Genomic DNA, 15,776 nt, shown 5'->3' on the forward strand with positions numbered 1-15,776 from the left:
GTGTCTCCCTCTCTCTCTGCCCCTCCCCTGTTCATGCTCTGTCTCTCTCTGTCTCAAAAATAAATAAACGTTAAAAAAAAAAAAAAAAAGATAAAATAACACAGGGAAAGAGGTGGGGGTACAGAAAAAATAAGATTGCTCATACGCTGACAGCTGTTGAAGTCAGATGATGGGTACAAGTCAGATGAGTTGGTTACAATATTTGGTCTACTTCTGTATGTTTGGAAATTTCTTCAAAATGTTTTTCAAAATATCAGCATTCTCAAAAGTCTTATTACAGAGCTCACTTACAGTTTCAATCGCCATTTCTATTGCTGCATTCTCTTCTGGGCTCGGACATTTCAGGAAATGTTTAAGTGCCTGAAATGAGAAATGTATAGCAATTAAAAACTTTCAGACTGCTTTCACATTGGGAAAAACAAAGTTTTCACACAAAGTAATTACAGTTTATGCAAGTGTCCACCTCTCAACCAGGGGCTTGCACAGTCTGGGTCTTAATATATACACCTAAAAGGCTGAGGGACACCTGGATGGCTCAGTCAGTTAAGTGCCGGATGCTTGATTTCAGCTCAGGTCACAATCTCATGGTTCGTGAGATCAAGCCCTACCTCGAGCTCTGTGTTGACAGCGTATTCTCTCTCTCTGCCCCTCCCACACTTGCTCTCCCTCTTTTTCTCCCTCTCTCTCTCAAAAATAAACTTAAAAAAAAAAACCAAAAAGGCTGAGTAGAATTTTAAAAATGGAAGGATCCAGTTAACCCTCTGAAGAATTTAGTTCTGACTTCTGATGAGAGTGAAAAATAAGTCCTCTTTCATTATGAAGATATAATCATTTTCATTCATTTATTCGTTCAACAAATATTTATTGCCAACCTGCTACTATGTATAGGAGACTATGGAGCATACCAGGAAGGATATGACACAGCCCCTCTTGTTGTATTATACACAACCTAATTGGGGAGATCTGTGTAATGTGATATTTATAAGGAACCAATTATTTTAAATCATAATTGTCTACTTCCTAAACACTACACCTATGAAGAAATTTAAGGTTATAATAAAAGTTTAAGAGACAATGGGCAGTATGACCATTTGTTTTCACTGGTGCTCTAAGGAAGAAAAGTTGATTAAACAGGGGGGTGATCCGAAGGTACCATGAAGGAAAAAGGACCTGAAGATGAACAGGTCTGTGGTAGGTAGGAAAGAGGGCAGAGAGAGATCTAGAGGAGAACAGGAATGGGAAAAGGCTAGCAGGAATGTTTCTTTTTTTTTTTTTTTTAAATTTTTTTTAATGTTTTTTAAATTTATTTTTGAGACAGAGAGAGACAGAGGATGAGTGGGGGAGGGGGAGAGATCAAGAGGGAGACACAGAATCTGAAGCAGACTCCAGGCCCTGAGCTGTCGGCACAGAGCCTGACGCGGGGCTCGAACTCATGAAGTGTGAGATCATGACCTGAGCTGAAGTCGGACGCTTAACCGACTGAGCCACCCAGGCGCCCCATGGAATGTTTCTTAATGGAAACAGCTGGATGCCAGGTTGGGAAGTGCAGGAGCTGGTTGGTCAATCTGTGGGAATTCTCTTGAGTGCCAGCTAAGGAATCTGGACTTTAAGTGGCTAGAAACAGTAAATAGGTAGCCAGAAGGCTGAGTTCACACACAGACATGTTTCTTTGGCAGGCGAGGTATTCCACAAATATGTGGGCCCATGTTTTAAAATTGGGAGACCTAGAATTCTATTTCTCATGAAAAGTCCTATGATCTAGCACACATGGGCCCAACTCCTGAAGGGCAACAATTTTTTGGAGGTAAGTAGAAGATGTTTCCCTCAGACCAAACAGGTGGCACCCGGTAGTCCCCAGTGAACACCCAATGAACACAATGAACACACAGCTTCACTGAGTTATATCCCTTGCTTGAACGCCATAACTCCTGCTTTAGGGGCCCTGTAGCAGTGAAAGTAAGTACTGTTTGGAGAATAAAATGAAGGATGAGTTATAGGAACAGAAACTAGAAAATAGGAATAATATTGTAATAATATAATAAGTGAAGTGACCCAGGTTTGGATTAAGTTGATGATAGTTAGAATGAAAAGGGACAATGTCAGAGATATTACAGGGGAAGAATGTGATTGGCTGTGGGAGAGAGAGAATGATTTAAAGTTAACTTTGATATTTCAGGTCTGGGTGTCTGAAAGCAATAATATAATTTTAAAATATTGCTGGGGCATCTGGCTGTCTGTCAGTAGAGCATACGACTCTTGATCTCGGACTCTTGAGTTTGAGCCCCACATTGGGCATAGAGATTACTTAAAAAAATAAAGAAAGAATCTTATTAGCATTCCTGTGGAGTCCAATGTATATTTTCTCAGGAAATACTAACTCGTGAATATTGGCCACACAGCAAGAAGAATTTTCCAGCCTGAAAATGTCTTTTTTCTCCTTCAAAATATAAGGCGATGCTTTGATAGTCTTCATTAGTAGTACCTTCAGAACCTACAACAGAAGTTCACGGAGTAAAATATCTGAGCAAAATTTTATTGCTAACTTAAAAATAAGATCCAAATACAGGTGATCTAAAAATAGGTGATTAAAAATTTGTAACTGTAAATATCAGTGTTATTATCAGTGTTTGTTTTCATCACAAAACAGATCCACCATCATTCCCCCAAATACCAGCTCTGTTCCATTTTCTTTTCACCCTCAACAGGAATCAGGAGAGAAAATTACGAGCCTTGTGAGAATGTAGGCTATGGTCAGACATCACCCTTGGTGACTTTTATCATTCTTTAAGAGTCTCAATCTCATTTCCTAAAACAACAGGAACAACTATGACTACAAATTGCAATCGCATTCTGCCGAGAGTCTAAGAACAATCAGAAGTCAACCATAATACAAACGTAATCTATCCGCCTTTCTCAGCAAGGCCTGGTTTCGACAATTGTCTGCATTTGACAGACAAGGAAGGAAAATGATATTCAAGTGGCTGATAGATGCCATTTAAAGATAATTACTCTTTTTCTTTTATTACTGTTTTTCTTTTGGTTTGAAGCTTAAATATGTTAAGCACAGTGGAAGAAGGACCTCAACTCTGCAGGAGTTCCAACTCATTGTTTACATTTACCCATGGGTATTGGAGTCCTGTTACAATACCAAAGTGTCACAACAGCCCTGGGCCTCCAGCCCAAGGCAGATAGGGAGTTTGTAATAGAAGAGGGTAAAGAAAGGTGGACAAAAAGTGTGTGCGTGCGTGCGTGTGTGTGTGTGTGTGTGATGCAGGATAAGCCACATCCTTATGAAATGAGAAAAACTTAACTGGGTTAGTGGTATAGTGATTTGTAATGTTAAGAAATGTTATCTGTCGAATTAAAAATTAATAACTCTAATATCACTTGTATTCGTATTTCCTTTTTTCCTTTACCTCCTTATTTTCTCCAATTATCTGGATGACTTTCTAAGATATGAGAAGATGCTTTTACCTATTTTTGTTTCCTTGAAACTGAAATAAAAATTTTCTCATAAATCCTATCATCAATTCTTACAGTCATTTCGTAAATTTTAAAAAACAAAACACAAAAAGGCAAGTACTTCAGGATTCCATTTATAGGACATACTATGAGTAGTCAAATTTATGTAGATTTGTAGAAAGTACAACAGTGGTTGCCAGGGGCGGTGGGGGGCGGGGAATGGGGACATACTGTGTAATGAGTACAGAGCTTTAGTTCAGGACGATTCAAAGTTCTGGGGATGGATGGTGGTGACTGACGGCTGTATGACACTGTTAATATGACTGAACTGTACATTTAAAAATGGTTAAATGGTAAACTTGTGCTATGTATATTGGGAAAATAAAATAAACCAAAATAAAATACCACCAAAAATAATGTTATGTATGGCCCATAAAATCAAAATCTGAAAATTATTTCAGTAGTTTCTAAGAAAATTGCACATAAGGGAAGAAAACCTAAAAGCAGGTGTTCTCAGAATATAAAATCCTCTTTTGGACTTTCTTCTGAAAAAACCACGTCTTGTATATATCACTCTTCATCAAAGTAGAATCATATAATCTTAATTTTTAACTCAATTTAAAAAACTTATGAAACTATTTTTTCAAAAATTCCTCTGCATTTTTTATTACCTTCATTTTGGAACCTTGTTTTACCACTGGTTGGCAAACAGCAGAATTTGGGAAATCTGGCTTCTTTTAATAGTCACCCCAAAATCTTAATTTTTGAAAACGGGTCTTATAATTCCATCTCACCTGTAAGATAGTAGGAATCTTGAAATCTAACACATCAATATGTATGCGTCTCTGTATAAATGGTGTGTGTGCATGTGCTTGTGGGCATACCAAGTTGATAATTAGGTCCTAAGGGTCAAGTATTTCTAGGATACAAATCTGTAAGAGAAATTAGGGAAAACAATGGTATTTACCAATAATGTCTGCATAGATTTCCATTTTGTTGTGCTGCTGAGCCAGGGTGAAAGCTTCATTATTACATTTGGACATGACAAGAAACTGGATGGCAGACCCGTAGTCACCTAACTGTAGGAAAAACCTAAAACAAAGTATTTTAATCAGCTTGGCTCATTTAAAATAAGTTTGTCATTTACAAAATGAAATCTTTTTGCAACTATGAGAAACCTTTTTAAAAAATGCATTAGGCAAACTGCAGTTTTATACTATATGCTTGTATTTGAAAAACATTCTCTCCTACACTAACCACAACAAATAGACTTTGAATTTAAACACTTAGATCTAACAAAAAAAATTATAAAGAATAAATATTCCCTTTGAATTTATTTCTTTGATCAAGGTAAGTGGGGCTTTCTTTCCAGGCTAGTTTTTGGAAGTCCAAAAATAATGCATTCCGTTACCTGGCTACCATTTTGGCTCCATCCAGAGACTGGGTCTCTCTGACAATACTGACAGCCTTTTCAGGATTGTTGAGGTGATCCAGATAGATGCGGATTACACTGTTCCACTGTTTTGCATTCTCATAAGCCACAACGGCTTCTTTGTATCTATAAGAAATACTTAGTTCAGATAAGCTTCCTTAACACTGTCACATTTGGGGGGGGAAATGTCAATACAGGAGGCAATTTTTTTTATTGATGGCGGTTGCTTATTTTTCTTGTACTTCTTTATTCTTCATTAGGATGAATACAAGGAATCATCTCCCTAAAATGTGTTCTTTTTTAGAGGTCTGATAAACTAACAGTAAAATATTAATATTGAATTGCATTTTTTCATCTGAACAATATATATAGAATTTTTTACACTTTCCTTTTTTTTTGATTGGGAAGATTATAATAGTAATATAAGCTTATTTTAGAAAACAGAAAATAACAGAATATTTCAGTAAGAGTGATCTATAAAATCTTTGCGTGTCAACCTCTAGATGGAGCTCAAGACTTGTCTTCAGTCTGCATTAGCTTTCCAGCTCTTTCCATTTCAACAAGACATTTAGTGTGTATCTCTATTTCCTAAGGTTGCTTTTCTAAAAGTAGAGGGTACTGACCTTTAAAAGTCTCTTAATGTATTTTGCCAAATAACTTTCCAAAGGCTATGGAAATTATACAGAACGAGTCAGTCATGCATAACAAGTGCATTTTCATAGTATGGTTATTAGTTTAAAATCTCACGATAGGAGAGGTTGAAATAACATACTGTTGCTTTAATTATTATTAGTGAGGTAGAGCTTTTTCATGTTTGTATGAGATACAATTTCATAATTGTGTTTCCTCCTCTGAGACTCCTTGTCTTTGAGTTTCTTCTATCCAGTTGCAGAAGGACAGAAGATATTATTTAGGATATTAACTATCCATTGTGATATCTTGACGCTGTTTTGCAGCTTAAACTGTGCAGTCATCGGTGTGGAATTCGTATTTCTTCACTGTTCTTTTCCTCGGCATCTGTAAGTTATCCTTCTTAATAAAATGACCATCACTTTATTTTCATGCCATATTATATCAAAATATCACCTTTTAGTACTTAACTCTCAAATAAAAAGAGATAGTAGCCTATATTGAATACACCAAGGTTTACTTGAGGTATTTAAAATATGGGAAAAATGTAATAGTTTGGCACTTAAGGCCAGGCAAAGGGTAAAGATGTTTTCTTTCTCCACTCTGCCTTTCTTAGAAGTTGCAAAGATTGATGGTTAATTTATCAAACTTATATATTGCTTTAAACTTGCATGAATTTGAGAAACTGTACAAACCTTCCATCTGCTTCCTTAGCTTTGGCATACTGCAAGTGAATCTTTGGAGAAGAAACACGAGGCAGAAGCTCCCCAACTTTTGCCCTAGAATGTAGATTTCAGAGAGTATCAGCACTATATTCACTTCCAAAGTCACTCTCCACAATCAAGTGTTAGTTTTTAGGATTCAAAAAAGTTATCATGATCTTTGAAATCTTGGCTCCTATAGGTAAAAGCAGATGTAACTGCTTTTCCTTCTGATGCCACACCCCTGCCCTACCCCTCCAAGGGACAATGAAGGTTCGTTCATTAGCAGTTTGGGGGCAACAGGGCTCTTTTCCCTAGTAATTTGTCTGATCAGGGATTTCCGAACCAACAGGATGTGTTGTTCTTTGGGGAACAAACTATTAATATGAACTCATCCAAGAAGAAAAAAGGAGATAGAGGGAAGACCTAGATAGGGAGAACAGGGTGTACAGATAAGGAAACAAGTGGGGAGACTTCCGGGACCCATTCATTTCCACACTTGCTCAGAACAAACTTAGCAAATGCTTACCAATTCTTACAGCGGATGTAAACAGATGCTGCTTTATCATAATAGAGACCTTTTTCATACAGTTGGGCTGCTTCTGAAAATTGCTAAAACAATATGAGATTATTAAAACACTGAATTTATTACGTATAAGTCCGCATGAATATTTATGCCTAGGAAAGGGTACCTTCATGTTCTCCAATATGGCTCCACAGTCTCTTTTAAGGACCCTGCTGGGATGCTTTAGGGCTTGGTTAACCCCTCGGCGTATGTCTCCCATTCTTATAGACATCTGGGCCACTCCAGCCAAACACACTTCATCATGTTCCTGGAATTATAAGGCAAATAACACATCAGACCCTAAGTTAAATTGATGTATTTCAGCCAAACAATTGATTTAAATCTAAAATGAGCCCAAAGGTTACTTTCACTAGTCTTTTCAGGAAAATCTCAAGATTATGAAGTAACACTGAGTCCTGTTTTTTTTTTTTTTAAATCTTCTGTTACAAAGTTATATATTTTTCTTTAGAAGTTTACACCTTTTATGCTTAACAACAAATTCTTACTACCCTTGTCATAATGCTTTGTGTATCTCTGTATGTCTTCTTGATATAAAATTTTATATAAGAAGTAATATGCTGGATACACAGCATAAATGCTATGAACAAAATTAAGGAAAAAGCCATTTATCAAATGGAAGATTTCTCTACTAGACATGATTAAACATTAAAAACTTTATGTAAAATTGTTTAATTCATTAAAGATAACTAAAGAACTGTTAAGGGAACTAATCTATGTAATAAAATATAATGTCCTATTGTATTTTATGTAAAACAGCATGGCTGGTGGAACATTCTGTGATGATGGAAATCTTCTATATCTGCCTGGTCCAACACGGTGGCTAATAGTCATAAATGGCTACTGGGCACTTGAAATATGGCCAGCGTGACAAAGACACTGAATTTTAAATTTTATTTAATTTTCAATCATTTAAATAGCAACGTGTGGCTAGTGGTTACTATATTCAAATACACAGATAAAAAAAAAAAAACTTAAGGGGCGCCTGGGTGGCTCATTAGGTTAAGCGTCCAACTTCAGCTCAGGTCATAATATCGTGGTTCATGAATTCGAGCCCTATGTTGGGCTCTGTGCTGACAGCTCAGAGCCTGGAGCCTGTTTCAAACTCTGTCTCCCTCTCTCTCTGCCCCTCCCCTGCTCATGCTTTCTTTCTGTCTCAAAAATAAACAGAACATAAAAAAATGTTTTTAAAAACCTTAAAATGTAGGTAGCCAAAGAAAATATCAAAAACTCAAGAGTTATGCAAGGCAAAGGATATGATCAGGCAATTCATTAAAAAACATATAATTGGCCAATAAATAAAACATGCTCAGCTTCACCGATAAACACACACAAAAGACCTTTGTTTTTGGCTCATAAAATTGATAGATGAGATAAAATGATTAACATTCAATGTTGTTGAAACTGTGGGGGAAAATGGACACTTTCTCAGATGACCTACAGCTATATGAATTGCTATACTTTCTGGAAAGCAACTTAGCAATATAAAAAATTAAAAGCATATATTTTATGACGTAGAAATCCCCTTATAAGAATAATATCCTTCAGAAATACGATCTTAGGTAAAGATACATGTACACTAGGTAGAATATTCATTGCAGTATTTTGATAGTAAAAAACCAAAAACAATTATGATTCAATAAGGGAGTGGATATAAAGACCATGCTATATCTAAACAATAGACTATTAGAAGCTCTTAAAAGATTAACATAGATTCGAATGTATTGACTTGAAAGACCATGAAGAAAACAGAATGCTGTTTATCCCAAAACGGATTTCAGTTAATCTTTGCTGAAAGGAAATGATTTTTTTTAAAGCATTAAAACAATTTTTTTTTAGTTTATTTATTTATGAATGATAGAGATAGCACAAGTCGGGGAGGGGCAGAGAGAGAGGGAGACAGAATCCGAAGGAGGCTCCAGGCTCTGAGCTGTCAGCATGGAGCCTGACGCAGGGCTTGAACTCACGAACCATGAGATCATGACCTGAGCCAAAGTCAGCTCTTAACCAACTGAGCCACCCCAGGCACCCCTGTAAAACTGAATGATTTCATATTTAGTGAAAGTCCACATTACATTCGTATTTGTATGCTTACAAGAGATTCTGGGTGGAAATATATAAAACTGTTAACAGTGGTTACCACTGAGGTGTGTGGATAGAGGAGAGATTGGTAGACTCTCACTTGTCATGTTATACTGTGGTGATTTTTTAAATGGACTACAGTGAAACTGTATTAACTTCTGTAATAAAAATTCTAGCTATAAAATAGAAAATAAAAAGATTTTCAATCTTTACAAGACCTCACCTAAAAACATCAATTTTTATTGCAAAATTTAGCTTCTTGAGCTAAAACCCTGGGATGGGAGAATGGGCTGGAATAGTGCATAAAGTACATGATTTCCAGGATCATCATAAAAGATACAGCGTGAGAGATGAAATGGCAGAACAGACTTTTATGGACTGGGGGTACACTGTAGAGTAGTTATTGAAATTTTTTAAGAGTAAAAGGCAAAGCCTCATGAAAATCATAGTTAGCCTATAAGTGGGAAAGGATAAAAATTTTACTCTGAACATTAACGAGAAGCTCATATTTAAGATACAAAGGAAAACATCTTTTTCAGAGTGATAAAAAATATTGTCATCTTTAGATCTGAAGTGTTTTAAAATGATTTAACTATATCCTTGCAAAGTTGTTAATAAACTGAAAAAGAGCTCACCTACTAATAAATAAAATGCAATTTAGACCATGGCTTTTTAAGTGAAACTAACAAACCTAAAGATAATTATACATATCTTTATTCAAGTTTACCTTATGATCACCCGTTATTCCTTTCTCATAATGAGCCAAAGCATTTACATAATCACCCCTGAAAAAAAATTAGAGTGAATTTTAATACATATTTCAGTATCTCATTTACATATACAAGATTTAAAAGAAATCTTTGTCACTGAGTTGCTTGGGCTCACATAAGATGGGATATACAACATATAAGCATTTTTTTCAAGTGCAGTTCATTATTATTTTGCTGCTTTAGAAATAATTATAGGGGTGCCTGGGTGGCTCAGTCAGTTAAGTGTCCAACTTTGGCTCAGGTCATAACCTCACGGCTTGTGAGTTTGAGCCCCACATCTGTGCTGACAGCTTAGAGCCTGGAGCCTGCTTGGGATCCTGTGTCTCCCTCGCTCTCTGCCCCTCCCCCACTCGTGCTCTGTCTCTCTCTCTCTCTCTCTCTCTCTCTCTCTAAAATAGACATTACAAAAAAATTTTAAAGAAATAAAAATAATTATAAAGCTGGATTATGTTAGATTGTAAGATACTTATTACTTTGTAGTATTTTAAGCATTTTGGGGAGGGACATTAAATTTTATGGGCCACTTTTACAGGCATCCTTTGTTTTTAAAAAAAAATTATTACATACAGTGTTATATTAGTTTCAGGTGTACAATGATTCAACAATTCTATACATTCCTCAGTGTTCATCATGATAAGTGTACTCTATTTTTTTTTAATTTTTATTTGAGAGAGAGAGAGACAGAGCATGCATGCAAGCGGGGGAGAGGCGCAGAGGGAGAGAATCTTAAGCGGGTTCCATGCTCAGCCTGTGGAGCCCGACCTGGGGCTCAATCTCATGATTCTGGGATCATAACCTGAGCCAAAATCAAGTGTCGGACATTCAACTGACTGAGCCACCCAGGCATCCACAATAAGTGTACTCTTAATCCTCTTTACCTATCTCCCACCTACCTTCTCTCTGGCAACCATCGGTTTGTTCTCTATTTTTAAGGTTATGTTTTTTGGTCTTTTTTTTCATTTGTTTTGTTTCTGAAATTCCACAAATGAGTAAAATCACATAGTGTTTGTCTTTCTCTGACTTACTTCACTTAGCATTATACCTTCTAGATTTATCTGTGATACTGCAAATGACAAGACTGCATTCTTTTTTATGGCCAAGTAATATCCCACTGTGTATATATACCACATCTTCCTTATCCATTCATCTATGAATGGACACTTGGGTTGCGCCCATATTTTGGCTACAGTACATAATGCTACAGTAAATGTAGGGTTGTAGATATCTTTGTGAATTTGTGTTTTCAGTTTTTGGGGGATAAATAATCAGTAGTGGGATTACTGGATCATATGGTAATCTATTTTTTTTTCTTCCAAGATTTTATTTGAGTTAGTTAACATATAGTATAGAATTGGTTTCAAGAGTAGAATTTAGTGATTCATAACATACAACACCCAGTGCTCATCACAAGTGCCCTCTTTAACACCCATGTAGCCCATCTCCCGCCCATCTCTCCTCCAGCAACCCTCAGTTTGTTCTCCCTAGTTAAAGGTCTCTTATGGTTTGCCTCCCTTTTTGTTTTTATCTTATTTTATTTTTCCTTCCCTTCCTCTATGTTCATCTGTTTTGTTTTTTAAATTCCACATGAGTGAAATCTTATGGTGTTTGTCTTTCTCTGACTTATTTCACGTAGCATAATACATTTTAGCTCCATCTATCTACATTGCAAACGGCAAGATCTCATTCTTTTTGATGGCTGATTGCATATGTAAACATATACATATGTATATGTATACCACATCTTCTTTATGTTCATCAGTCGATGGACATCTGGGCTCTTTCCATAATTTGGCTACTGTTAATAGTGCTGCTCTAAACACTGGGGTGCATGTGCCCCTTCAAATCAGTATTTTTGTATCCTTTGGATAAATACCTAGCAGTGAAATTGCTGGGTCATAGGGTAGTTCTATTTTTAATTTTTTGAGGACCCTCCACGCTGTTTTCCAGAGTGGCTGCACCAGTTTGCATTCCTACCAACGGTATAAGAGGATTCCTTTTTCTCCACATCCTCACCAACACTTGTTTCTTGTGCTTTTGATTTTAGCCATTCTGACAGGTGTGAGATGATATCTGATTGTGGTTTTGATTTGCATTTCTCTGGTGATGAGTAATGTTGAGTATCTTTTCATGTGTCTGTTGGCCATCTGTATGTCTTCTTTGAAAAAATATCTATTCATGTCTCCTGCCCATTTTTTAACTGGATTATTTGTGTTTTTTTGGTGTTAAGTTATAGAAGTTCTTTGTATATTTTGGATATCAACCCTGTATCAGATATGTCATTTGCAAATATCCTCTCTCATTCCATAGGTTGTCTTTTAGTTTTGTTGATGGTTTCCTTCACTCTGAAAAGGCTTTTTCTTTTTGGTGTAGACCTAACAGTGTAATTTCGCTTTTGTTTTCCTTGTCAAAGGGGACATACCTAGAAAAATGTTCCTATGGCTCATGTCAAAGAGATTACTCTTTATGGGATACTTAAAAAAAAAATTAATTCCAGTATATAACATACAGTGTTACATTTGTTTCAGATAGTGATTCACCAATTCTATATATAACTCGGTGCTCATAAGTGTATTCTTAATCCCTTTCACCTATTTCACCCATGCCCCCATCCACCTCCCCTCTGGTAATCATCTATTTGTTCTCTATAATTAAGAGTCTGTTTTTTGTTTGTCTTTTTTTTTCCCCACTTGTTTCTTAAATTCCATATATGAATGAAATCATATGATATTTTCCTCTGACTTATTTCACTTAGCATTATACTAACTCCAATCATGTTGTTGTAAATGGCAAGATTTCATTCTTTTGTATGGCTGAATAATATTCTATTGTATATATATGCCACATCTTCCTTATCCATTCATCTATCGGTGGACCTTGGGTTGCTTCCATATCTTAGCTACTGTAAATAATGCTGCAATAAACATAGGGGTACATATCTTCTCGAATTAGTGTTTTCATATTCTTTCGGTAAGTACCCAGAAGTGGAATTGCTGGATCATAGGGTATTCCTATTTTTAACTTTTTGAGGAAACTCGATACCGTTTTGCACAGTGGCTGTACCAGTTTGCATTCCCATCAACAATGCACGAAGGTTCTTTTTTCTCTACATCCTTGCCAACACTTGTTGGTTTTAGCCATTCTGACAAGTGTGAGATGACTGTGGCTTTGATTTGCATTTCCCTGATGATGTCTGACGCTGAGCACCTTTTCATGTATGTGTCTGTTGGCCATCTGTATGTCTTCTTTGGAGAAATGTCCGTTCATGTCTTCTGAATAGACCGCTTTTGATTATCGCCTTTAGGGCATTAATGACAATCATGTGACCGTAAAAATGAATGTATTTTCCAAAGGCCCACTATTTATAAGTAGAATATGTATTGAAAGGATCAGTGTAGAAAATAAGGAACATGCTTCGGATTACAGTACTGAGGGCCCTGGTTCTTACTGAGATAAAAAGTATTACACATAATATAAATAATAATACTCCCATAACTGATGCTAACATGGGTCTGCATATCCAGAAGACCTATTTATTACCTTGTTTTTATTATTTGGGAGAGAATGAATCAGTGATGTTTGGCTAAAACTCACTTGGAGATCCATCTTCCTCTGAGAAAACATCGCCTCCAGAATAAATCAATCAGCTCTAAAAATGGCATTATTTGAGTTCTGCCTGAGCTTTACCATATCAGTTTAGGCAGGTCATCCAACTCTCTAGGCCTCACCCAGTTCACCCAGTTTCCTCACATGTTAGTGCACCAGGGATTTTTTGGAAGACAAACTGTTCTGCTGATTGAGAACGTTGTTCTGGACAGCCCAGGCTGTGTGGTCAGCAATGTTTCTAAGTGGAAATTTCTTTTTGTATTTTATTTCATTTCATTTCATTTCATTTTTTACTTTTTTCCTTTCTTTCCTTTTTTAAAAATATAATTTATTGTCAAATTGGTTCCCATATAACACCCAGTGCTCATTCTAAGTGGAAATTTCTAATATTTGGACCCAATTATGTCAACACAGCTAGGATGTTTCTTGACAACAGGGGTAACAATTTCTTCATCAGAAGCCTCAGGTTTTCTTTGGGCAAGCCCAGTTAGGTGATGCTAAGTTGAAATTTTGAACACTTTATTTATTTAAAAAAAAATTTTTTTTATGTTTATTTTTGAAGGAAAGAGAGACAGAGCATGAGGCAGGGGAGGGGCAGAGAGAGCGAGGGAGACACAGAATCTGAAGCAGGCTCCAGGCTCTGAGCTGTCAGCAGAGAGCCTGACGTGGAGCTTGAACTCACAAGCAGTGAGATCATGACCTGAGCCGAAGTTGGATGCTCAACTGACTGAGCCACCCAGGTGCCCCAATTCTGGTATTTTTCCACACGACCTGAAATTACACTGCAAATCCTTGAAGTGTTCAAAGAGGTCAAGATCATGAACACAGGCTATGAAAAGCAGTACATCACCTTGATGCTATGTAGAACTGTTTTTGGCCAAATGTGATTCAAAACAATATTTAGCCTCTAAGTGTAGGAAAGGCTTAGACCCAAACTTAAATTTTGATCCTGAAAATGAAAGTGGATAAAGGCCTGGACAAGACTTCGTTAGAAAAAACATTTTTTGGAAGTACAATTAATACAGCTTCCCTCCTGTCCCCATTAGCAATTATTAAATCAGTGGAGGGCCTTCTAATTAATGGCAGTTTGGAATTGAAGATATTCAGTAGCTAGCTACTGACTGAAAAACGTAAAGATAAGGACTTACGTGAATTCAAGCTGAATAGCATATTCTTTTGATATAAATGGTATCTGGTCTGGGGCTAACCGCTTGGCCAGTTGCAGGGCACTGTCCCAATGCTGTAAATCTCTTCTCATCTATTGGGAAGAGAAAGACCTTAATTTCAAATGAACACATTATATTATGCACAGTCACCATACAGTGCTAGTTTTACTAGAAGTGATTGGAAAAGCTTTTTGTTTAAAAAGCGGAACTTGATCTTGGTAAGGATAATGTATTATTATAGCATACAGCCTCAGTGGGAGTGATAGAGCTCCCAAGGGGGTAATAATTGGTCTTGGGGAGCAAAAACATCTTACTATTACGATGGTATGTGGTCCTCCAAAATTCAGTCTTCCCTAACAAAATACTACTCTTTAGTATTTAATTTTTATCAATTGGGAAAAATTAAATAAAAATTAACCCAATCAAGATTAATTTTCTAGTTAGAGGGGAGATAATTTAAAAAATGAGAAATACTTTACTATAGGAATTGATGTTATTTTCTGAGAAAATCTGAAGCTATTTCACAACATGAATAATAGCAAACATAAATATAAAATGTGAACCTGTCTTTCTTCCTGGCTCCTGTGATCTTTTATCTGCATCCGGCACATAATTCCAAACATAAACTAATTATTAAAGAATCTTTTAGAGTTTACTCCTCACTTTATTCACATTTTGTAAGGAATGAATAATAGCTAACATTTTTCAAGTGCTCTTCTTTGCCAGGTGCTAGTTGAGGGCATTAACTTATTTACTTTTCCTTAGCAAGCCTTTTGCAAGGAACTTTTATTGTACTTATTTTAGAAATCCAGAAACTGAGGCAAAGAGAGGCTAGTATAGCAAATTATACTGCTAGTACCTAGCAGTATACTCTACTAGTATATATACTAGTATATGCCAGTATATACCTACTGCTAGGCAGTAGGGCTGTGCCTCTGACCTCTTACCCAGCTAACTCCTCAGCCTTCGAAGTGAGGTTAAAGGAACGACAGGTTAATCACCCCTCTCCACTGGGAAGTCAGTCATCACTTCAAATCCTTTACAAATCCCGTAGCACACAACAAGAGTCCACGACTAAATGCAGAAGGGCTAAGGTGGCATTTTTGCCCTCATATCACAACTATATTCCTTTTTTTCTTTAATATGAAATTTATTGTCAATTTGGTTTCCATACAACACCCAGTACTCATCCCAACAGGTGCCCTCCTCAATACCCCTCACCCACCCTTCCCTCCCTCCCACCCCCATCAACCCTCAGATTGTTCTCAGTTTTTAAGAGTCTCTTATGGTTTGGCTCCTTCCCTCTCTTTTTTTTTTTTTCTTCCCCTCCCCCATGGTCTTCTGTCA

General features: G+C 36.6%; 1 protein-coding gene across 4 annotated transcripts in view; it reads right to left on the reverse strand.

Moving 5' to 3' along the window:
• WDR19 (WD repeat domain 19) overlaps nt 1–15,776 on the reverse strand; it is a 113,275-nt gene that overhangs the window by 40,358 nt on the left and 57,141 nt on the right. For all 4 annotated transcript variants that reach the window (XM_019413964.2, XM_019413961.2, XM_019413956.2 and 1 more), the window contains exons 20-28: nt 14,412–14,521; nt 9,618–9,675; nt 6,918–7,058; nt 6,755–6,837; nt 6,220–6,303; nt 4,874–5,020; nt 4,430–4,554; nt 2,379–2,491; nt 292–360 (exon numbers count right to left, since the gene is read on the reverse strand). In XM_019413964.2, coding sequence (XP_019269509.1) covers nt 292–360; nt 2,379–2,491; nt 4,430–4,554; nt 4,874–5,020; nt 6,220–6,303; nt 6,755–6,837; nt 6,918–7,058; nt 9,618–9,675; nt 14,412–14,521 — 930 coding nt within the window. The remainder of the gene's footprint in view (nt 1–291; nt 361–2,378; nt 2,492–4,429; nt 4,555–4,873; nt 5,021–6,219; nt 6,304–6,754; nt 6,838–6,917; nt 7,059–9,617; nt 9,676–14,411; nt 14,522–15,776) is intronic.

Source organism: Panthera pardus, unplaced genomic scaffold (assembly GCF_024362965.1).
Source record: "Panthera pardus isolate Hobbes unplaced genomic scaffold, ASM2436296v1 HiC_scaffold_13, whole genome shotgun sequence".
Classification (NCBI taxonomy): Eukaryota; Metazoa; Chordata; class Mammalia; order Carnivora; family Felidae; genus Panthera; species Panthera pardus.